Genomic DNA, 26,695 nt, shown 5'->3' on the forward strand with positions numbered 1-26,695 from the left:
TTTACATATCTGATGAGGGTGAATATACTCTCTAGTCAACGAATCAACCGTGCTACAGGTAATATTTTCTGTATGTTTATATCGTTCATCTTATTGCTTAGACTTCATACTCTTTCTTATGTGATATGTAAAGAAAGAAACAGTGGTGTATTTGCACCACCGTTTAGCCTAATGTCGATACCATATATTATAATTATCCAACTTTTTGGTTAAAAAAAACCAACAAAAAAGCTCTTTGCAGTCGATAGTGTCATACTAGGTGAAAACTCGACCACCAAGTTTCAAACCATTGCACACACATGAGCAATTGAAAAATATTTTCAAGATGAAATTTCAGAATTCTTATGTAACTCATGCGAGTTTTCATTTCTTGTAATCACTTTCAAGTTTTTTGAACTGAATTGTTTGGCCTGTTGTTTAGGCAAACCTGATCTCTGACTTGAAATTCTTAATATTCATAATCACTTACATACCCCACTATACCTGAATACAATGATAAATTCTAGCCTAATTGTAAATTAATTTAAATGAAGCTACTAAAGTCACTCGAAAAAATAAGTTTTTCAGGCTATTTTCCACACCTTGTAAGATGAGATGATTTTACTGTTTGAGCAAATCAAAGTGCTTGATAAATTGAATTTATTTCGTCAAAATCATACATGATTGTAAAATTTTTAACAGGGAACAATAATGCTTGCAACACAAACATAACGGTGTAAAATAAAACTTAAGACATCATGACATTTGGAGTAATAAATTGTTTCAGGCTATATAGTTAACATCTCAGTACAATTATTGCACTGCTTAGCAAAGATTCTGTATCCAATTAATAAAATAGATTGCCCACATAGGCCTACTATCAGGCCTGTTCGTAGGTCAATGAAACAGAACCGGTCATGAATACACAGAAAAATGCATGTAAATTTTCAGCACTCAAAGCTAGATTGGATGTTTTCCAGTTTTATTCAATTTGCAGAGTGAGTTTAGGAATCGTTATTCCTGTAATAGTACTTTACGTCACAAGTCCGGTAACGGTAGTTTACCGCATAAGTATGATTGTTTCTGCCCGAAACGTAGTTGAGGGCAGAATTATCATACGAATGCGGTAAATACGTTACCGTACAAGTTACGTACAATATTTTTTGTCATACTTTTCTCAGAAAGAATAATATTGCTGAGAAACAGTAACCATTACCTTACCTGCTGCTGTTCGAGTTACTGCATTCTATAAACATGACCTAGCCCATAGCTCCTAGGTCATAACAGACCCATCTAGCTCAAATAGAATAATAGTGGCCAATGTTAAAAAATGTCAGATGAGTTCTTATAACTTGAAACTTATTATATGAGTTCTAAAAATATTTGAGTTATTCTATCTTCTTCTTCTTTCTTCTTCTCACTGAAGTTCTCAACAATAAGACGTTTAAATTATTGTTACCAATATAACAACTGAAGACTATAACGCTAAGGCCCCCCATCCACTTACAGTTCTAACTGCAGTCCCGGACTGAGACAGTCCGGGACTGCAGTTAGAACTGTAAGTGGATGGGGAATCCGGCAGGCGGATCCTTGAACTGTCAACTGCCGCATGGTGCGACAGTTCAACGATCGGACTGATCGTTTTGCAACTGACAAATGGTCCGCGACTGCAGTCCGTACTGACGTGAACATTTTTCAACAGTCTACAGACCACCGTTCACAGTTCTGACTGCAGTTCGAACTGTAAGTGGATGGGGGGCCTAATACTATAATAACTATTTGAATCAATTTGAATGTTCCAATTTCGGAACTGGGAAACATACTCGAATGTAAAGAAAACCATATGATCTCTTTACAGTATAGTATGCTGTAATGAGAATCACATGTTTTCTTGTTCTGCAAACAGCTGTTTACCGGTTTGATTTGATGCATGGAAAACAGCTGCAATTGAGTAAGTATGACAAAAATAAATAAATAGTTCTTCCTGTAATAGTTTCGCATTCTCACAAAGTTTTGACATTTGATAATCTCCTCCATTAGCCTACCCACGCACAAGCCAAATGCTTATGGGCATTATCCGCAATAAAAAAATCATCAAATATACAACAATTTATAGAGAAAATCAATTTCCAGTGATTGAGATTTTTTTTATTTGACATGGTTTTCCAAAATCTAAAAATTCAAGAGTAAAAAAAACACTCAAGATAATTTTTGTATGTTGAATCAGTTTAATTTCTATGTAATCGAGTTTGTTAATCATTTTTCAAGTGCTTTCTTGAATCACTTGCACTTGGCTAAACTTTTTTTAATGAGGTGGTGGTAGGGTATCCTCATTGTGGCTGTTGGCAACAGTAACTACAATTTCTATTCCATTGTCGAGTTTGAAGGTGCTGCTGCTCAGTATAGGAGCCACTGCCACTACGGGTAGGCCTATCTCCACTTCCGATGAGGGATGTGTTTCGCCGCAACTTTCTTCAACCTCTGTTGAAACTGCAAAAAGTACAAATCATCAGTAAAATGAATGAAGAAGGTCTATTCACAAGTACAGGTAGTTTTGGATAACTGCCAGTTTCCCATTGTTCTAAAATATTGTATCTGTTCATTTCATTAAATGAATGAATAGATCTCCCAAAACATACTACCGTATACAAATAGCTATTTGTGCAACTAGTGCGCAAAGTGACACTTTGCTGCACCGAAAGAAACGTTTACGCACGTTTAGTGCGGAATGGTTTCTTGAGTGCAGCAAAGGATCTTTGCGCACGTATTTCACATTAAACTTTTCCTACAGTTACCATTGAATATGAAAAGTGAGTAATATTATGGGTATCATGTCCTGAAATCCATCCAATGTTTGTCTGTATGATTTTGTAATTAATAACAAGTTTAATTTTAAAATTGATAATTCAATAAAAAATTGTTTTCTTCTAAATTAAAAAAATTAAAATCATTGAATTAAAATTTTTTTGAATTTTCAAAATTTATAATTTTTTATTTATAAATTTTCAAATTTTAATTTCAAATTTTTAAATTAATTTTTTAAATTTTCAAATTTTAATAATTTATTAATTTAAATATTTTTCTTGTCAAAATTATATAAATAATTTTCAATGCGTTGTCATGCTACAAATCTGGAATATGCAAAGTATTACTTTGCGCACTAGTGCGCAAAATTCTTTGCGGCCTGCAATCAGTGCAGAAATGGTCACTTTTCAAGGTATCTGTAGGAAAAATAGATTTTTCAATCATTTGTTTTTAATTTGACATGAATGTTTCACAAAAATCCATAAACCAGGAATCCCATCGTAAAGCGTTCCTCATTAACTGCATTGAATAATTGAGTTCTATGTAATCAAAATTCTCATTAAGAATTGGCAAAAAATAGAAAATCCCCAAAAGCAAAAAAAAAATAGTTATTGCCTTGCTAGTGACCTAACCTAACCATTGAAAAGAGAGAACATTTTATTCACTGAACTTCAGTGAGGATCGGTTTTTATCGCTCGGTGCGAAGTTCAATTTACTTGAAGATAGCTGACATATTTCTGCTATCTTTCTTTTCCGACCGTTTTGGATTGTTGTTCTTCTTCCTTGTATTCTGTTCTCCTTTTCCTAGTGTCCGTTCTTATCAGGAGCTTCCGATAATGTTCCCGCCTTGCTTGCTCTCTAGGCGCTTTCTCTCTCTCCTTCTATTCTCCTGCTTTCCTCTTGTATAGTTTATTTAGCCAACTAAAACGGGTGATTATAGCTCCGAGAACTGATAGAGTGGCTGGGCGAGGAACCGAGATATTGGCGCCAATTATTCAAAATCTTGAACCATGACAATATTTACATATAAGAACACTATAAACGGATTGGGAGTGTATTATAGAGATCAATGCTATAGGAAAAGCCATTCTCTTACCAACGAAGACTTAGTGTGGAGATGTAAAAGTAAGGGCTGCACAGGTACACTTACAACTGACGCAATGCTTGAAAAAGTAAAAGTAAGCAAGGTGAAACATTCCAAACATCCAGTACCCTCTGCTCCACCTAACTTGACAAAAATAGCCTTCAACCACAGAAAAGATTGATAGAAAGATTGGACAAAGTAGCTAATGCCTCAGTGACGCAGAGATTGTCACTCGACTCTGTGTGGAATAGTCGACGGAGGGGTGAGTTGAATGATGCAGAGTGTCAGACAGACGACTTAATTCTCAAGGAAAAGGATGAACTGATAGCACGCATAGATGAGTTGCTTTGTCATCGAGATGCACTCACTCATTGAGGAAATCAAGGACATTAAAGATATCGGTATCTCTATAGTTCGAGATGATGTAGAATTTAAATTCGATCAGAATGCACATTCTCAAAGTATAAGTACGCAAACCGAATCTTATTACGGATTGTCTACCAAGAAATGCAAGCCAGATTGTGATAGCTTGGATATCATTACTATTCGAGAACAAACAATCAAGATTTTGAATGAAAATAATAATACCCTTCACATGGAGATTCAAGAAATGGAACTTGAGATAATGCAAAATTATGACAGAATAAATTCTATAATGCAAGAAAATTATGAATTGAAGGATATTGTAGCAAATCTCAAAGACCAGATTGATGAACTCCTCACAAAACAAATTTGTGTTAACAATACTAAGAAATATGTAAATTTTATTGCTGTTAGTGAACGGCCAAAGCTAACAGTGACATGTGACAGCCAAAGACGTGGCCTGTTTTCATATTTGGAACATTTTAATGATGGACTTAAGAGAAAGTATAATATTTTCAATCATGTACAGTCAGGTGCGCCTTTTGAAGTAGTCATGTCCTCAGTTCTGAATAAAAATGACATTGACACTTATACTGTACTGTAGATGATTATATTATTGTGATAGGAGGTACAAACAATATAAATCCGAGCACTTATTGTCGAGACCGAAAAGTGTTCATGAAATTCGCAACTAACCTGGAAAACAAATAGCGGCATTGAATCATACCAATTTGATACTTGCAACGATTCCACAAAGGTTTGATTTGAGAGAGGATGGCTTGGAGAATGAAATTATCCAGGAATACAATTTTATAATCAGGAAGTTTGCAGCGCACAATAGTCATGTCAACATCCTTGACTTGCATCTGTTGAAGAGATATTGTCACACAAGGCATGGATTGCATTTAAACAAAAATGGGGAAAGAGCTACAGCTAAAAACATCTTCGAAATAATTAAAACGAATGAATCCTGTATTCACAATCAATCAGTTTTGAAGCCCTATACTTAAATGCAAGTGAGTCAAAAATGAGGAAACAGACTGCATTTCTGCATTTCATCGACTGCAGGAACTGCGATTTCAGATTCAGCACTGGACACTACTGGCTGTGGGGAGGAGACCGCCTCTGTTGGTGTCGGGAGCGAGAGAGGAGAGTGCATGCACCAACAAGATACGTCTTCAACTTCGACTCCAATAATGGATCGGGGGTCGCATCTTCTAGAGAATCTCGGCGGCATTGGTGACGGGGGACTAACATGTAGCGATTCTCTGGCTTCAGGTTGCCAGGAGCTCAACATTTCCAGCCCCTTCCTGGGGTATGGCTCTCCGGAACTTAAATCTCCGTACAGTCTAAAAGTCATCCAATCATTAACACGAATGGCAAGAGGAAATTCTGCGAGTGAAATTATTAATGAGACTCTTACAAATAAGCCAGGAAACCATGAAACTGTCCAGGAAATACCTCTCAATGATAATAGTTTTTTTAAGATTAACAGTGAATGGAGGAACCCTGCCGTAGAAACGGTGGAAACTAAAAAACATAAATATAGAAGTAGGGAAAATGAAACTATTAATGCAAAAAGTAAGTTTACAAATAATGTAATAATCTTCCATCAAAACATCCAGCACTTGGAGTCAAAAATAGACTCCCTAATTATCACATTGCAGGAATTAAAACCAGATATCGTAATAGTAACTGAACATAAATTAGATGAAAATGAAATTCAAAGAATCAAAATACCAGGATATTCCTGTATGAGTTGGTATGTAAGAAAGTCTTTTAAGGGGAGAGGCGTTTTAATATTAGTATCTGAAGAGCTAGTTGAATGCAAAAACATTATGGTAAAGGCAATAACTGTTATTAATGATGATAAAATCTTTGAAACATGTATGATAGAAATAAAAATAGGTAAGAAAAAATACATTGTAGCTGGATTGTATAGAACTCCTTCAGAGAATATAGAAGTGTTTCTTGATAAATTGAATAGATTTTTAATAGAAATTAGCAAAATTAACCAGAATGTTGTGATCGGAGGAGATTTCAATGTGGATGTTTTGAGGGAGGGTAAAAAGAAATCAGATTTTATAAATGTAATGAATATGAATGGATTTAGACATACTATAGAAATACCTACTAGAATAACTGAAACTTGTAAATCAGCAATCGACAATTTCATTACCAGTCTCAACAAAACTTCTATTGAAGTTGAATGTTTGATAACAGCTCTATCAGACCACAATGGACAAATTTTCCATATTTTAAACACAAATAATAAGTGTGAAGGTTTAAAGACTAAAACAATGGGTAGGAAGTTTGGGAAGTCCCAAATTCAGCGCTTTATAAATGATCTAGATAAATTGGATTGGACTGAACTTTATCAGAGTCCTGTAGAAAACAAATTTTCATACTTTTACAATTTGCTCAAATATTATTTTGATCTTTTGAATAGTAAGAGCGAAACAATGTAGTAATAAGTGTATTGATAATGAGATTGTCGACGAACATATAAAAGGCTAATTGAAATGCATCAGCGATACAGGAAAGACCAAAGTAATATAAACTTGAAGAAAACTATAAAAACAGTGAATCATAAAGTTCCTCCATTTTACTTATAGAAATTCAGAGGTGAAACAACTTAATAATAAGGAAGAAATTAAATTTTTAGGTCTATATCTTGAAAACATACTTAGTTGGTCCGTTCACATTCAAAAAATACGTAAAAAATTAAGCTCAGGGATTTTCGCGCTGAGACGACTATGTAGCAAAAATTTCCAACTTAGAAACGTTGAAAGCAGTGTACTTTGCAATGATCCACTCCCACATTTCATATGGAATTGAAATATATGGAGGAACAAGCATCTCAAACTTAAATAAAATACTCCTATTACAAAAAGAAGCAATAAGAACAATTCTAAATCTTGATAGAGAGCAATCATGCAAGCCATTCTTCATTAAGTTAAAGTTCATGACGGTGTACAGCCTGTACATTTATAGGACAATGTTATATATAAAAACTAACGAATCTAGATTCCCACGGCAAGTATATATACATAATTACAACACAAGAAATAAAAAGAATTTTACAATAAAGAAACACAATAAGGAAAAATATAAACAAAGTCCAACGTACATGGGAATAAAATTTATTGGTTGTCTCCCAGGTTGCATAAGACATGAACCTGATAGATCAAAATTTAAGGAATTGCTGAGAGCATATTTGATGGATTTAGCATGCTACAGTATAAACGAGTTCACTGTAAAAAATGAATTTTATTCTACAGTCACTAATTTCTCTTTAGCTTTAAGTTAGTTTTTAGTTTTTGACTTTTTCATGTACATTTTCATGTATGTTTTGGAAAGAAATAAATATGTTTTGGAAAGAAATAAATGATTGATTGATTGATTGAGAGCACACTGGAGACGCGCCGCGCCGCGCAGCCGTGGAATTATTCCGCTGCCGGAACTTTTGGGAGAATACGGAGCGGAATTTTTCCTGTGGCTGCGCGGCGCGCCTCCAGTGTGCGATAGGAGAGGAATTTTCCTCTGAGCGCCGCCACCTTTCGGGTGTCTCTTCGCTACCCTTGGAAGCTTTTGCTTTTGCCACCCTCGGTTAGCTCAATCTTGTTGACCGAGCGAAGTGAGATCTAAGATTCAAGTCGACGGTTTGGCATTTCTCTTAATGTTTAAATGTTTATATGTTGCGCATTCACGGCGAAACGCGGTAATAGATTTCATGAAATTTGACAGGTATGTTCCTTTTTTAATTGCGCGTCGACGTATATACGAGGTTTTTGGAAATTTTGCATTTCAAGGATAATATAAAAGGAAAAAGGAGCCTCCTTCATACGCCAATATTAGAGTAAAAACCAGACTATAGAATTATTCAACATAAATCAGCTGACAAGTGATTACACAGATGTGTGGAGAAGCCAGTCTATTGCTGTATTTCCATAAGGTCTATAGTTTTAATCAGGTACTTGTGGATGAGAATCTGCGTGAGGTCTACTATTCACAGAACTACTAGTTTAGGTTAGCTCACTCAGTTTTGCTCCTCGCTACAAACTGCACAAATTTTGCGTACATGCACGAAGTTATTCCAGGTAAGTTAAAATTTTGTATTGTATTTATATTGTGGCATATCTTCATTCATTTTAGCATCTACTCAATATATTATCTAAGCATTCAAATTTAATGAAGCTCGGTATATATAGGTTAGACATAACCTCAAACGTCACAGAATAAAACTATATAGTTTACATAGTCTAGAACTACTTGAACTACATAACTTCATAATTCCAATCTTATTTTTATAACCCACATTTTCATGAGTTGATTTCAGAGGTTCATCATCATCATTTATTATACATGTCATAGTATCGCTATGACATAGTATAGGTACATGTTGTTAAGCAAGGTTGAAGTTCGTTGATTTTTAGGTGTTCATTCAGATTCGAATCTAAAGGTGCGACACCTTTGTACACGATTATACCTAATACACGAAGCGGACAGCCAGGCCATCCAGTCCATATTCGATTGGTGATTGACCTACCTGGCTGGTTCGTGTGTGGACACACACAACTTATGTAATTTATTTTCTAAATTAATTATATTTCATTTATATTCTAAACTTATTGAACCTCATGTGGATCACACTTGTTCCAAACTAGAGAGTTTATTATTTCAATTTTAAGAAGACTATCCTATCCCAAATCCCCAAATGGAATAAAAATAATTACAAATCAATTTAAATAGTTGAAAAATATTTTATAGATGGTGGCTTCAAATTTATTTTTCAATTGAAAAATAACAATATTGTTATGATGGTTTCTAATATATAAGAGAAGAATGACCCGTGCAGCGCAAAGCGCCACTCACTTGCTTTGCTTATAATTATAATAATATTGATGATTGCCATAACTGTAATGTGAAGATTTTTATGCAATAAAGTATAATTCAATTTAATTCATATTAATTTATGGTGTGTTAAAGTAAAGTCGTTTCTTCAGCTAGAATGGATGACGAGTCACTCGTTGTTTGCATACAACATTACCCCAATCTGTATGAGCAATCACATGCTAAGTACCATGACAACAATATGAAGATGAATTCTTGGCTAGACATAGGTCTACGATTGAACCAACCGGGTACAAAAACTAGTAGTTCTGTGAACAGTAGACCTCACGCAGTATTCTCATCCACAAGTACCTGATTGAAACTATAGACCTTATGGAAATACAGCAATAGACTGTGGCTTCTCCACACATCTGTGTAATCACTTGTCAGCTGATTTATGATGAATAATTCGATAGTCTGATTCTTACTCTTACATTGGCGTACTAGGCGTCAGGCTCGCTTCGCTCGCCATATCCGTCTAGCCAGGGGGCGGAGCCCAAAAATGAGATCAGCAGGCTCGCTTCGCTCGCCTGCATTTTTCATTTGAGCATTTTTATCATATGTTAGGACGATCCAGTCGGGGGTCCAGACTAAACGTCTGGCTAAACGGATATGGCGAGCGAAGCGAGCCTGACGGCTAGTAATATAATATTCCCAGGAATAACTCTGATTGAAGTAGCAGTGCCCAATCAATTTTTCCGCAATAAATGCCAACCTAACAAAATGATTAATTTAGTTACCAGTTAACAACTGTTTCGAAGAGGTACTCTCTCTAGATTATAGTTCTAGTCTATATTAACATATGGTATGGATATTTTTCAATTATAATTAAGAGAATAAGAAGAATATACATGCTAAAAGACGAACTTTAAACCCTTAAAAACCACCTCAATTAAAAAACCGATGTGAAAAATTGATGTGAAGTCCTGTTATGTATTGTTTACCTTATATAGGTATATGTTGTATGTGTAATGCAAATAATGATTGTGACGTTGTCTATTGCTTTTTTAAAGTTTAATGACAATGGAATATTATTATTATGTAAAAAATGAAGATCATGGGACACTGAAAAAGTATGAATTATGATAGACCCTTTTAAAGGTCTTGATACGAGCTACATCTTTCATCTGAAACTTTTGAAGAATCGAGTGCAGAGCTGTATTGATGTGAACTGAGGCAATTTCCAACAGTTTTATAACTCATATCATTGTATATAACAATGTTAGTAAAAAACCTATCAAGTTTATTTTTATTCAAAATGTTTAGTAATTTATTTTATTATAATGCAAATGCACAGTGGCTTTCCGAACCCCGGAATTATTAAAACTGGGATTTGGACATAGAATCACAGCCAAACGTGTGAGGGAAGTTGGGTTAGTTGAGGAGCACCCAGATCACCCAAAACTTTGTCCACTTTTGAACTACTCACTTCTGAACAAAAAAAAATTTGTTGAGACCCGGAATTATGCAAGTTATATAATTATACAGTATATAATTATACGACCGTACGCAAGTTTACACATGAAAATTGTGCGAAAAAATTTCAATTCAAAAATTCCAGCCAAATAGGATAACTTTTTGATGTCGACTATGATTTCTAGGACCATTAGATTCCGGGAGAAATATGATAAATATTTGAATTAGACATGCTTTATATGATAACGTTACACGCTACCTATTCAATGTGCTCATAATCACATGAATAATAGTTAGGAGCAGGCAAGAATTAGCAGTCAGGAATAGCAGTTTACTCACCTGAATGCTTTTTCCTGAGATGTTTCTTCAAATACCATTTATTAGAGGTGGTCAACTCACAAAACTGACATTTGAAAGGTTTTTCGCCAGTGTGCGTTAGGATGTGCCTCTTCAGTTCATTTCCTTTGTAGCATTTGTACTCACACAACTGGCAGCTGAGGCTTTTTTCGCCTTTATGCCTTTTGATATGAGATTGAAGACTATTCTTTAGAGAGAAAGCCATCCCACAAAGCTGACATTCAAAAGGTTTCTCGCCAGTGTGCGATCTGATATGATTTTTCAGAAGACTTGCATCATCGCATTTGTAGTCACAAAACGTGCAGCTGTACCGTTTCACTCCTTCATGCCTTCTTAGGTGGTTCTTGAAGTAAGATGGACTATGACTCTTATAATCACACTGATCACAGATGAAAGGTTTTTCACCAGTGTGCTTTCTCTGGTGTGTTATCAAATTACTTTTTGAAATACTTTTAAAGTCACAAATATCACAACTAAAAGGTTTTTCACCGGAATGCACTCTGGAATGCCGTTTCAAATGAGTCTTAGTAGTTGCTGTATAATTACAGAACTGGCAGCTGCATTCACTGGTATGTTTTTTACGGTGTCGTACCAAACTAGCCGAATTAGCTGTTTTGAAATCACATAATTCACATTTGTAAGGTTTTTCACCAGTGTGCTTTCTTTGGTGTATTATCAAATTACTTTTTGATATAGTTTTAAAGTCACAAATATCGCAGCTGAAAGGTTTTTCTCCGGAATGTACTGTGGAATGCCGCTTCAAGCGAGACTTGGTGGCCGCTTTATAATTACAGAGCTGACAGCTGTATCCACCTGCATGTTTTCTACGGTGTTGTACCAAATTATCCAATACAACGGTTTTGAAATCACATAACTCACAGGTGTAAGATGTTTCATTAAAATGTTTTTCCGAGTGCTCCCTGGAATCACTTCCACTTGGCTGAAGCTTGTTTCTGATAGAGCGCAGTTTTTTCAATGGAGTGTTAGTATCCCCATTATCACATTTGGCTTCAGTAACTTTTAATAGTATTCCATTATCAGGTTCAGATGCGCTGTTCGTTGTAGGAGATACTATTTCCTGTCCGCTGTTCACTGGTGAAAGATCCTTGTCTCTTGTAATTTCTTCAATCTCTGTTGAATCTGCAATCAAAAGTACAAATCATCCGTGAAATATTAATGAGGTAAAATCCAGACAAGTTTTGGGATATTGCCTGTTTATCTAAATCAGTAGTTCAATCTCAAGCTGACAAATCTAATTTTTCTTGGTTAATCATAAGAATCGATTTAGGAAAATGATATGTATAAGATTGTTTAAACAGACAAGTCGTATGTCTATAGACAAATGAAATATAGATCCAGCCCAAATGTAATTATAATTTTCTCTGATATCTAAAATTTTAAACCCTGTTAAATTGGTACGGTGCATACAACATAAATTTCATTACAAAAGATTGAAATGTTTAATCACTTCTTAAGATGGCATGTGGTGATTCCATCAAGTTATAGGTGTATCTGGTGTCAATAAAAATTTGTTTTCATTTATTTATTGTACAAAGCATAATCATGATAATTATGACCATGAAAGAGAAACCAGGCAGAGCCTGTACCATTTCTCTCCCAAATTCTGATAAAACGTTAATGTAGTCCAAAGTATTATTAGGTAGGTTATGAAATCACACATCACTGCTTCGCCATTTAATTTTTGGTCCAGGAATAGTATTTGAAAGTCAAGACATAAGAAACAAAATTAATTAATGAAGCAGAGAAAACAGTAGATTGAAAACTTGAGAAACATTGCACTTACTTGAGAAAATTTAAGACATGGAATCACAAACATATTCACTATCAGTTTACAACTAAGAATGATAGGATAATGGAACAGGAAATATACTGAAGATGAGAAAATATGTACAATGTAATAATTTACTTATAAGAGAATCTAGCTTTTCAATTGATGTGAGAATCTTCTGATCTGTTCTCCAATTAACTGGCATTTCGTTCGGGAATAATCCCAAAATTCAACTTATTACGAAGCAAAGATGATAGAAATTCGTTTATAATTAGAATAAAATGTATTGCGGCTATTTCGTCCTGTTTAGTGATTATGAGTTCAACTTTAATAATATAAATTGGAGTAGGCAATATACATTGTAATAAGCTACAGCGTGCTAACTTTCACCGTGATAGTCATTTGATTATTTAAAAAACAAAACATTTTTGGAAGAAAAGCAACACAACATAGGCTTTCAATTTCCTTGAAGTGCAGAATGTAAAATTCTGAAAGCCTATTATAAATAGTGCAAAATATATACCCACTTCAACATATAATTGAAGGTCGATTCAAATAATACCCTATTATATGGTTTACTACTTGAAAATGTTGAAGAAAAATTGCACAAAGTATTACTCACTATGATTCGGTTTCTTCAAAACTTTTGCATTACAGAGAGTAAAAATTCCTGAGTCAAATTGGTTGAATTATTAATGTCAATTATGATTTCAAGTACAAACACATTCCGGGAGAATCATAATAATTTGACATTCTTATGCAGGGAGTAGCTTGGTCCCCCATAATATTGTCTTAAAAAGTCATATCATTTCACATGCACGTCCGAAAAAGGATTTTAGTAAAAAACATTTCTGCAGTTTGGTAAGGGCTTATTTTAAAAAAATTGAAATTACTAGTAGGTAATGTAACCACTGAACATAAATGAACACCTACTGGAAAATTATCCTCTAACTAGATCCAAATTGTAGAACAGATAGTTATAAATAAGACATGTTGTTTAAGATAGAGTTTTAAACTAGTAAATTTAATGTATTTATAATCACAAGAATAGTGGTTGAGAGGTTACTTACCTGAATGATTCTTCATGAGATGTTTCTTCAAATACCATTTCTTAGTGGTGGTCAACTCACAAAACTGACATTTGAAAGGTTTTTCGCCAGTGTGAGTTAGGATGTGCCTCTTCAGTTCATTTCCTTTGTAGCATTTGTACTCACACAACTGGCAGCTGAGGCTTTTTTCGCCTTTATGCCTTTTGATATGAGATTGAAGACTATTCTTTAGAGAGAAAGCCATCCCACAAAGCTGACATTCAAAAGGTTTCTCGCCAGTGTGCGATCTGATATGATTTTTCAGAAGACTTGCATCATCGCATTTGTAGTCACAAAACGTGCAGCTGTACCGTTTCACTCCCTCATGCCTTCTTAGGTGGTTCTTGAAGTAAGATGGACTATGACTCTTATAATCACACTGATCACAGATGAAAGGTTTTTCACCAGTGTGCTTTCTCTGGTGTGTTATCAAATTACTTTTTGAAATACTTTTAAAGTCACAAATATCACAGCTAAAAGGTTTTTCACCAGAATGTATTCTGAAATGCCGCTTCAAGTGTGACTTTGTGCTTGCTTTATATTTACAGAATTGACAGGTGTATTCGCCTGTATGTCTTCTATGGTGTCGTACCAAAGATGCGGAGGTAGCTGTTTTGAAATCACAAAACTCACAGGTGTAAGATTTTCCATTTTTTTGTTTTTCCGATTGCGTTTTGTTATCATTTTCACTTGGCTGTACCTTCTTTCTGATCGTACTCGATTTTTTCAATGAATCGTTAGTATTTTCATTATCACTGTTAGCTTCATTAATGTTTATTTGTGTTCCACTATCGAGTTTGATTGAGCTGTTTGTTGAAGGGGGCACCATTTCCGGTTTGTTATTCACTGTCGAAATATCATTCTCTGTTGGGTTCTTTGTCGATCCTGAATCAAGTACAAATCATCATTAAAATCAATGAGGTAAAATAAATTCAGTTTTTGGCAGTTGAATTTTTTCATTTTCAAAGATAATAATGTATTGTATTTGTTCATTTCATTCATTCAAAAAATTATTACTAGGTAAATATAATATATAATAGGTAAATAATAATAATTTTAAACGGAATTTCTCACATTACATATATGACTGTTTAAAAAGCGTTCATGCACTACTCTGAACAACAATATGAATGAGAGAGTGAAGGATTGTTCAAATTGAAAAAATAGAAGCCATGGAGTCGAGATTGGCCGCCATGTTTTTAATAATTATAGTTGTGTTTGAATTAATATGTGTTTGAATTTTTATGGTACATCTAAAGGGAAATGGGAAGAGCTATCTCATTTTTAAGTTGCTTTATGTGTTTTTAATCCCACTAAAAATGTCTAATCATTTCATTTTTGGACAGAATAATTGAGTTGAATTCTTAAAAGTGAAATGTAACCTAATGGAATCGTATGAAACAAAATGAAATCTTATCTTAATGTAATCTTGGAGATGAGGCTGGTTATAAAATTTGGGAGAACGGTTTTGGGCTGAGTCTGTTACTCTCTATTAGTCATAGCTATATGATTTATAATTTTATTCAGATACCTTAAAGATAGACTCACATGCAGCGCTATTGTCATACTTGGAATTGAAATCGGCCATTGAGAGGGCAACCTGGCATAGGCATTGTGGGTCTATACCTCTTTAAGGTCTTTGATTGTATTGATAAGTAAATGAATAAATAATACTTCACGATGAAGAGAATTTATTTTCTCTCTCTCTCACACACACACACTTAACCCAATAACAAACATAACAATACATTATGAAGGGAATAAGATGAGAACACTAAAAAGAAAGGTGATAGGCCTAACAAAGAAAAAGTTGAGGCGTAGAGAAGGAGAGTGTATCACATCCTCTCCCAACTGTTGATGGGAGACGATATTACTTTATATCAATTTCATAGTCGACAATATAATTTGTTAATATCGCCGATTAATGTAGTTACATTACAATAAATTATGTCATCGATATTCAAATCGCATTCAATTTTCATTGTGATTAATAATTCTTCGTACTTTGTAAAATTTATTGAATATACTGTCATTTAACATTTACTGTAATTTTGTATTGAGCTATAATGTCATTTAATGTAAATTAGTGTATAAGCCAGAATATGTTGTAACATACATGAATAAAGAACTCTAATCAATTCAATCTAACTGAGATTAGAGGCCTCGGATTTAGTTCTGATTCCTAACCCCTCATACGGTGAAAGTTGGCATGTAGGAGGAATACATCTTTCACTCGCACACAATTCTCTCTCTATGTGCAAGCTGTAAAAATAGCATCGACTCAATGGACACTATTCAATCGGATACCAGGAGACGACTGCCGAGTTTCTTACCCCCACCACAAAAAATATCAGTGGTCAGTCACATGTGGTCATAAACCGGGTTTTGTGCTTTAAAACTATTATATAAGGACAAGTAGTGTTTTTTATGTTAAAATTGCAGTTGGAGTAGAATTTTAGTGATGGTCATCGGGTTTTCCAAATACAAATGAGGAAGTGGTTAGATAAGTATTTGATCTCAAGTTATGTTGTCCAGACACTTTTTTATTAGCAAAAATCCTGCTCTTTGATTTATTGAACCTCAATTCATGGCTTTCCATGAAAGATGGACACAATAAAATTCTATTGAACGTAATCTATTTTATTGAAAATAGAAAACATTATATAAATTATGATGAAAATTATTAAAGATTGTATTGTCATCGGACAACCTACCTTGGAGTTTCAAGTCTCTAGCTATTTGGAAGGAGGTTGAAAATAGCTTTAGTCGTAATTGCTTTGAGTGGTAGTTGCTCAAGAGTTTTGAGGTAATATTGAATTTGAAGCCCGATTCACAAAGAACGGACGTCCGGCGTAGCACTTACGTGGCGTATGCTAGGGTAGTGCAGGGTGGCCACCCATTTTAAAATAAAAAATTCATGAGTAATTCCCGGTTTTCCAGAGTAAAATTTCAAATTTTCGCGGTAATTGAGGAACGAGATACATTCGTAAAGAATTTATTATGGAAATCTTCAGTTTGATATTCCATGACGATTTGCGGATAGCGTTTTTAAATTTCCAAATATATTGATAATTTTTGACACTTAAGTCTATGTTTGTGAGGAATTAGTACGTTCTTCTAACTACTCTTGTGTGTGGAGTGCTTTCGGACAGGGTCCATTTTCAACACTCAGTGAGTAGTTGAAAAAACGAAAAATTCCTCACAAAGACAGTGTCAAAGTTATCGATAAATTTCAACATTTATTACTAATTGCTAATGAAGCAATTATATGTATGTACAGTACCATAGCCGATTAAGGATGTTGGTGACTCTTCAAACCTTAACGAAAGTCTCATTCCAAAGAGAATAAAGCCATCAAAATACTTAATTTTGGAATGTAGTTGATTTTTATCATGACTAAAAATATGATCATTTTAAAATAAACAATAAGCGAGCCCCAATTTTTTTTCACTGTTATATACTCATAATAAGCCAACAAATCGATTGAAACCAGAAATTAATGTGAAATCTACTGGGCCAACAGTCTTCAGTTACACCCTTAGACCATAAAAACCTTATCATTGCACCAGAAGAACTGTTATCAGTACATTAAGAATCATTAAAAAAGTATAGGCTAACTTAAAATTATAGGAAGTCTACTAATTAAATTGAGAGTACACTTCTTTACTAAATTAATTGGAATGTATGAAAAATGCATGAGTAATTGGAAAAAATCATGAGGAATTCACGGTATTTTCCCGGTTAGTAAAATCATGAGGAATTCAAGGTTTTCCCGGTAGGTGCCCATCCTGGTAGTGGCATTTAAATTCTATTCAGGTTGTCTTCTATTCCATTCAACTGTTTTTTTTTTCATTTGAAACAAGTACTGAGGAAGTAGCATGCCACGAGAGACGGCAAATCGGCCGTCCATGCCACGTCTCTTTTGTGATCATTGGATTATTTGTTTACATGGGAGAGACGTGGAAGGACAAAAGTTTGCGCCACGTTTCTGCCCGACGTCTGTTCTGTATGAATCGGACCTTACAAAGCAGAGAACATAAATTAATGGGAAAATGGGTATAAATTAATGCAATGATCATAATGTTGTCATATCCATATGATTTGTAACGATTACTACAATTGTTTAATGTATTTTTAATGATATCTTGTTGTCCTCTAAAAGGGCGAAGGAGTGAGTCATTTCCATAAACAACGTTGATTATCTGGTACTGTATTATTAAACAGTATCTCTCATCTGGTACTGTCATGAAAGTTTCAAGTCTCTAGTAGAGTGTTCGTAGATTGCGGCACAAAATTCCACCGTTACAGACAGAAAAGAACAAAAGTGAGTTGATATAAACGTTGTAATGGAATTGTTTTAGATTTATTTTGTTTTACTACACTTATCGTTTTAGTCTAGTCTGAATATTCGCCACAAATGAATATGATTCATGAAATAGAATTTTAAATGAAATATCAATGTTGAAAATACCGGCTGATTCAAAAAGGACTTGACAACTTTGAAAATTCATATAAATCTTATTAAACAGGGTACACAGCTGGTTGCGGTGTTGTTTTAAAGGAAAACACTCCAAGTTTTTTTACCTTAAACTAAAGATGTTCTATGTGACTTCCGTTGGCTATCGTGCTGACATCCCATCGATAGTCGATTTCTTCCCAGACTTGCACTAGCATTTCAGGTAACTTGCTCAACATCAGCTCAAATCCTTGCTCTAAGTTCAGGTAGAGAGGCTGGCAAAGAAGGTACGTACACCATATATTTTATGAAACCCCACAAGAAAAAAATCCAGCGGTGTTAGGTCTGGGGAACGAGGGGGCCATGCAACTGGCGCATTACGGCCAATCCACTGATTCGGAAAGTGGTCATTAAGGAAATCCCGGACGTCAGTCAGATAGTGTGGTGGTCCGCCATCTTGCATAAAGGAAACATTTCGTTCTCAGTCATCCTCATCGATCTGTGGTATCAAAAATTTTGGTAACATATCAAGGTACACTATGCCGTTGATGTTCTCTCTTGGAAAAAAAGGGGCCGTACACTTTCCTCTTCCTCAACGCACAAAAAACGTTCACTTTAGGGCTGGCTATCACGCACATGTTGCAATGTTTCATGCATATTTTCACTGCCTCAAATCCTACAGTAATGTGTGTTAACTTTGCAACTTAAATGAAAAGTTGACTCATCAGAAAAGATTATGTTATCCAAGAAGTGTTCATCATCATCCACTCGATTCAACATATCCACACAGAAGTTCCTACGGGCAATGTTATCAGTGTCTTTAATTGCTTGTAAAAGCGAATATCGTTATGGTTTCAAATGCAAACGTTTTATCACCACTCGCCAAACTGTCGATTGTAGGACTTGAAGCTCTCGAGATGCACGCCGGGTCGATTTCGGAGGGCTCTTGACAAAACTTTGTCTCACTTGCTCAATGACTTCGTCAGATGTGCTTGGACGACCTGAGAATTTTGATGTTTTACTGAACACCATGTTTTTAAAAAACATTCATGCCACTCATTAATTGTAGACCTACTAGGAAGATCTTTAGTGTACTTGGTACGAAAATTACGCTGAACTGTTGTCGCAGACTTCGATTCTTCAAACCAAAGCACACAGCTAGCACGCTCGGGTCCAGTGAAGGCAGCCATCTTTGACATAACTGCCGCTAGCGCTTGTGCGGCGCGACAAGGTACTAGCGGACTACGTGAGTCAAAACTTGGAGTGTTTTCCTCAACAACACCAAAACCAGCTGTGTACCTTGTTCAATAAGATTTATATGAATTTTCAAAATTGTCAAGTCCTTTTTGTATCAGCCGGTATAATAGTATTGAATCTGACACATGAGCTAGCTTGAAAGCAATAGGTAATTCAACTTGCTGTGAGCGTAACAATTGTTTAGCTTGGTTGTGAGGCATCATTCGATAACTGGCAAATTTAAAGATCCCTGCAGACCGCAATTTGCTTTTAAAGTTGAAATCATCAATTTTGGATCCCATCACGAACTACGATTATTAATTCACTTAATACTTCATAAATTAATGACTAGCAGTCTATTCTTTAGAAACTTTTAGGTTTAAAAGTTACGCATTTCGACAACGAAATCTTTCGGCCATAAGATCTTGTAATAAAAACATCATTTATTTGGCGGAGTTAGGACTTTTTAGTCCTTTCTACCACTCAACCTTAAAATTCAAGTGAATATCGTTGTCAGAGTGAGTACTTTTAGACCTAAACGTTTCGCAAGATAGACTAAAGAGATAAAAGTAGTAGATTGAATAAGTAGGTTGAAGTTATTTTACTTTCAAGTTGGAATGGACACACTGGTGCGAATCGTGTCCGGGATGCAGGAGGGACAATTGCCCTTAAGCAATGCTTAATATTGCCCGTGTCCTGCACATAATTCACACCAGAGTGCGAAAGGCTTTGAAATGAAATTATACAGAATCAATCTCACCATCCGTTTCTTTCAAGCATATCTGGTAGAAACGTGAATACTGTTTGCTAAAACATTCATCATCATCATCATCATCAATATGAGTACATTCAGTAGGCCTACTACTCTCTGGCGTTGGCTCTTGTCCATCTTTGTTTTTCTGTTCAACACCTTTCTGAATCTGCAATATTATACAAATAAATCTTTAAGACAAAAATTAAAATGGCAACTGCCAGTCATAGCAAACTGGCACCAATTATTAGTAACAAAAATCAATAAATTCTCAGATCAACATAATAAGGCTAGACAAACTTATTGAAACCGTTAAACAGTTAGTTTCATGACATAATCAACATGAAAAAATATTTGTTAACACTGTTGATAAGGAGTTCCTTGAGAATCATCTCACCTAGTTGATCATGGTGACCAAATTGAACGAGAGCCTATAACAGAACGGTAACAGTGTAGGCCTACTAAAAATAAATGTTTATTGATGTCACCTAAAAATGTTCAGTTAAATTATCTAAATGATTTATCAATGGTAATATGGTAACATCAAATCTTGAATAATTTTATGAAAAATCTTCAATACAATAGATAGTGAAATTCACTATCAAAGACTAAAGACTATCATGTAGCACTGTTGTACAATCATACTTTTGATATATTCTTTAGTTGTTTAACATGTAGTAGTTTATTCAATATATTCGTGTGTATTGCTATTGAATTATATCTGAACAGCAAGATCTTCGCTCGCTTTAACCACAAACCTTAAGTCTGGCACAAGTCTCATGCAGTGCATACCAATGCGATTCGCATACCGGCGGAATTTTTAACCCGCGGTTAAATAGCCGCGGAAATAAATAAATTTTACTGTTGTAAACCAACATTGGCAATTGACAGTCACACAGTAAACAGAATACAGAACAAAATCACAAAATACATTCATTCAGGTACTATTAAAAAATTCGTTCAAACAATAAAAAGGTCCTTCAACAATTCAATTAAATAATAATTTCTTGAACTGAACAATGTTAGCACAATAATTTATTGATATCTGTAGGCAACTTCTTATAGATTCTCAGTCCTATGCTGTCATAATGCTCCATGCTTGTGGAAAGATGCTGATATGGTATATCAATTTGATCTTAATACCTTGTATCATGAGCATGAATTTTGTCTTCAAATCAGGTAACTTTTATTGTATGAAGTTACATTGTGAATATACAAATTTATCACTGTCAATAGTTTAAGTTTCTTAAAAAGAGGTTGACAGTGGCTCAGATAGTCTGCACCTGATAAAGCTCTGACTGTTTTTTTTTTGCAATAATACTTTGTTGATGTGACTGCTATTCCCATATATTAAGATTCCATAGGCAATTATTCTTTGAAAAAAGGCGAAGTATGAGTTCCTGAGATATGGTTCTAGAATTAAAATTTTCTACTGTCTATCAATCAATCAAATTATTTATTGTCACACAACATTAAAATGTTACAACAACGTCATTAATAACACAGAAAACATCAATTTAAAAAATCTATTACAAAGAAATCTTCAACTTTATATAAACATTCATTGACCAGTACTTTTTTCAAATATTTACAGTAACTATTAAAGCTCATTCTTTTGATATTTTCAGGCAAAGCGTTATAAAGTTTTATTGACATGTATTGCCAGTTTTTTTGAGAACTTGTAAATTGGCAATACTCGACTCTTATATTATTCCTATGTCTAATGTTATGTTGGTGTATATTCCTATGTCTAGTGTTATGTTGGTGTATCCTAGAGTTAACATCATATTCATTTTCAGTTTTCTTCACTGAAATCAAGCATGACAATACATACAAAGATGGCAGTGTTAATAGTCCGAGTTCAATAAATAATGATTTGCATGGAGTACGAGGAGCCTTGTGGCAAATTATTCTTACTGCTTTCTTTTGACATTTAAACAAGATGTCAGTAGTTGAGCCATTGCCCCACAGCTGGATTCCATATAGCAAAAGGCTATGAATATGGGCAAAGTAAACACTCATTAGAACAGACATATCTACAATATTACATAATCTACGTAAAAGGAAGATGCCCTTGTTGATTTTTTTATAAATATATGTTATATGGCATTTCCAAGTCAGGTTGGTATAAATTTTCACGCCAAGAAACTTAATTGAGTTTATGTCATTAATTTTTCTGTCAAAGCTAAAAGTTATATCCTCTGTTTTTGTGGAATTAATGCTCAAATTGTTTGCTGCACACCAATCTTCAATTTTAGAGGTATTATTCAGTATGTTAGAATACAAATGATCCTTATTCTTATTAGCTACTTATTCTATTAGGTACTTTCAAACCTAAGTCATCAGCAAACAAATACGAAGCACTATCGTCATTACAAGAGTTAATAATATTAGGCAAATCATTAATATAAACAATGAATAACAGTGGACCAAGAATGGAACCTTGTGGTACGCCGTATTTGACTATTCCACCTCTAGAATACTCGCCATTTTTTAAAACATAATGTACTCTATTTGTAAGATAGGAATAAATAAGGTCAACAGCCAATTGATTCAACCCGTAATAAGATAGTTTATGACATAATATAGTGTGATCAACAGTTTCAAACGCTTTGGTCATATAAAAACTTCTAAATTTGAAATATTTATGGTTTTCCAGATCGTTGATTACTTCTTTTACAAGCCTCAAAACATTGTCGCCTGTACTACGATTCCTCCTAAAACCATATTGGTTATCAGAGAGTAGTCTATTATGTTCAAAATAAGCTGTTAATTGAGCGTAAAGAAGTTTTTCAAAAATTTTTGATATTATGTAAACTATACATATCGGCCTATAGTTATCAATAATCGATCTAACACCTTTCTTATAAACTGGTATTAACTTGACTTTTTTCAAATCATCTGGAAACAACCCTAGGCTCAAGCACTTATTAAAGATTACAGTCAACACCTCTGCAATATTTGGAGCTGCTAATTTCAAGATGAATGAGTTTAATCCATAGATATCTAGAGTATTGGAATTGTTCATATCATTTTATTGCTGCAAAAACCTCTTCCACCTTGAAGTCTTTAAACGCAAAACAAACCTTTGGCTTAGGAACTTTGTTGATATAATAGTCATGCTTGAGATTACTCTCAGGAATACTTCTACTAAGTTGTTCTACTTTATCTAGAAAAAACCTGTTAATTTCATTTTCGGTCATGTTGCATTCATTTTTACCTGATTTACAATTAACACTAATATTATTATTTATTATTCTCCAAGCTGCTTTTGTCTTATTGTTACTATTTTTTATTATTGAATTATTATAATTTAACTTAGCTTTTTTTATAGCAGAGCGATAATATTTTCTCAACTTAAGGTATTCTTGTTTCATCTCTTCACTAGGAGAATTTCTAAGTAAATAATACAGACTTTCACATTTACTCTTCAACTTGCGTAATTCAGAACTGTACCAGTTATTTTTACTTCTATTTACTTTTGCTTTTATTTTTTTACGCAATGGGAAAGCCAAATTTACTGCCCACATGAATAGTTTTTGGAAAAATGACATCTGTCAATTCATACACTTGTATCCAATTTATTTGTTGAAGACTTTCTAGGAAGATATATATATTGCTCTCATTTAATTCTCTAGTCAAAATAACTTCTTTGTTTAAAAATTTATTATTATCATTTTCTAGTTTAAGTTTAAGGCCTATAGCAAAGTGATCTGAAAAAAAAATTTTAAACAATCTTGCTTTCCCATCTACTAGAATGGATGTCTGTTACAATATTATCAATGCATGAGCCACCTGTATCATTAGGCCTTGTAATCTCATGCGTAGTTACATGCAAATTAAAACTTATTAATAAATTAATCAGATCATCTCTTTGACAAGACTGAACATTAAAATCAACATTAAAATCTGCACAAAGAATAACATTAAATTTTTTTGAAGTAAACAGGAAACTCAACATTTGATTTAGAATGACTAGAAAATTATTAAATTTATTTACATCCCTACTATATGGTCTATAGACAGACAAAACAATCACAAATATTTCAGGTATCTTGAGCGCACAAGCCTCACAAATCATTTCAACTGATAAATCTTGTATGTTTTTCAGTTCATTGAATACAAATGAATTATTTATAAAAATAGCAGCACCACCACGGATGTGACTTGATCCACAATAATACGATCCTGTTCTAAAGTCTCCAATACTAATATTATTCATTTCCTCTTCATTCATCCAATGCTCACTGATTGCAATCACATCCAGCCTATTTTCTTTAGCAGTTATTTCAAGATAGTCAATTTTATTAATAAGACCCTGTGAATTCCAAGACAACAAATTAACCTCATTATTAGTCATAATTGGTTCAGGCCTAATGAGTTCTGAGTGAATTAAGCACAAATCATTATTGCTGTTGTCTGTCATTACTCCATAATCAATTAGATTTTTACTAGTAATATTAGAACTATTATTATCTAGAATTTTACTAATATGATCAGTCCTTTCACTATTAGTAATAATTGCAGATGATAAATCATTGTCAGTTGCTAAGAGTTTAAATTATCTGCCAAAATACTAGAAGAAACGCTTTGTTTTGTGCATTCCAAAACTTCAATAGATGATATGAGGTTGACCTTACATGGAAGAGAAATAGGTGCAGTCAAATTCGATTTTGAAAAATGATCTTTAACGTACTTGATAATTCTATCACTAACAAGTTTTTTTCCAAGCCTATTCATATGCATTCCGTGATTTGTGAAAAATCTACGTCCTATATCACTAATGCCTATGAATTTCACGTGAGAGTAAAGATTGCAGATTTTGAAAATCTCACTATTCGTCTCCCTTACTGCCACGTAAAAAATTTAGAAATTGACGTCACAACAGTGACGTCACGCATCATATGGAAATTATAGAAGACTTTTTTGAGTTTGTTGTGTGTTTGTGGTGTTTAACTTACATTGTTGTTAAACAATGCATTGTTGTCGAACATAGCTTGTTTTCCATAGCAGATTGTTATTTATTTATGTAATCATTATTAATGAAAATGGTTCTCCTGCACAGCATATAATTGCACTGAAATTTTTAGGAAAAAAGTGGAATATCTTTTCATGTGTAAGTTGAAATTTATACACATAAATATTGTAAGTTGTAACTGTAATATTAACCTTGGTTATGATGTAAGTGAACTCATTGCAGCATGACAATAAATTAGTTTTGAAGCTACCGTACCTTATTATTTTCAAAACACATTATAACTTTGAAGCCGATATCACATAACACATTTAACTTAACCGATATAGTTTTTGCCCGTAGCTAGAAATAACCTAAAAAGACCATGAATCTGAAATAGACACAATCTGGAAGTTTTCCATACGATGCGTGACGTCATTGTTGTGACGTCAAGATGGGTGGATTTTGCAGTAGATGTTGGCTTCAGAGGCTTGACTTTCCAGCGTGTCTATTCTATAACTGGTCTAAGAGTTGACCAGTTACCGGCAACTTGCAGACGACAGTCAAGTGAAGAAAACACGAAAACACGTCGTTTGAGTCAACAATACTGATAAAATGATTAGATCCTGTCACTGTTTATGAGTCAATAATTGTAGGTTAGATCTTGAGAGATGAACACAAGTCACAAATTCAGATAATTTAAAACACAAAAGAACTATGCCGTATGTCTGATTAAATCACTCCTCATTATTACACATTTCAAACTTGAACAAATGAATAATTAAACGCGTAATAATAATAAAACTGAAATTTTTCACGTAGCTCACTCCAATAGAACTGACCTAGCAGACACCAGGTCAGCTAGCAGTTACAGGTCTGCTAAAACAAATGATTCAATCACAAATTTTATAATGGAATCAAAGGCGTCAGTAGTAGATCTTCCCTTTAAAAAACCAAATTGATGTTCAGAAAACACTCCAATAATTATTAGGAACACGTATACCTGTATGCACAACTCTACAACTAACTTCAACAACTTTGAGAATACAGGAACTATCTGAATAGGTCTATAGCTAGTGGGTTCTTCTTTAGAACTTTTCTCAACCTTGGATACTATACTTTCAATACATTGGGAAAATACACTTTGAAATGCAAATGTTTATATAGCGGGTTAGTGCTGGAGCCACTGTACTTGCAATATTTTTAAGAAGGTAACTGGATAGGTCATAGAAATAATCTTTACTTTTAGATGACTAGATCTTGAACTACTCTAGAAATAACTTCCAGACTGACCTCATGAAAACTTAAAGTGGCATTATGCTCTTTATTAACAGTCTCATCTAGCATTTCGATGGCTGATATGGATGGCTTACTATCTTTTCATGGACATCATCAACTGATTGTATGAAATATCCATTTAAAATATTTCGCACTGGAGTGGTGAAACTTTGAACATTTTTATTGAAAGATATAGTTTTGATTATTTGCCATGCTTTCCTACTACTGTTATTGGAGGACTCAATA

General features: G+C 34.0%; 1 protein-coding gene across 2 annotated transcripts in view; it reads right to left on the minus strand.

Annotated features, from left to right (window-relative positions):
- LOC111047430 (zinc finger protein 431) overlaps positions 1 to 26,695 on the minus strand; it is an 82,177-nt gene that overhangs the window by 22,733 nt on the left and 32,749 nt on the right. Inside the window, exons 3-6 of one of the 2 annotated variants that reach the window (XM_039424226.1) lie at positions 20,227 to 20,386; positions 13,757 to 14,659; positions 10,880 to 12,037; positions 2,309 to 2,469 (exon numbers count right to left, since the gene is read on the minus strand). In XM_039424226.1, the coding sequence (XP_039280160.1) occupies positions 2,309 to 2,469; positions 10,880 to 12,037; positions 13,757 to 14,659; positions 20,227 to 20,386 (2,382 nt within the window). Of the gene's footprint in view, positions 1 to 2,105; positions 2,470 to 10,879; positions 12,038 to 13,756; positions 14,660 to 20,226; positions 20,387 to 26,695 lie in introns of those variants that run through there. The other variant, XM_039424225.1, reaches the window with a different exon arrangement.

The sequence above is a fragment of the Nilaparvata lugens genome, chromosome 3, assembly GCF_014356525.2.
Source record: "Nilaparvata lugens isolate BPH chromosome 3, ASM1435652v1, whole genome shotgun sequence".
NCBI lineage: Eukaryota > Metazoa > Arthropoda > Insecta > Hemiptera > Delphacidae > Nilaparvata > Nilaparvata lugens.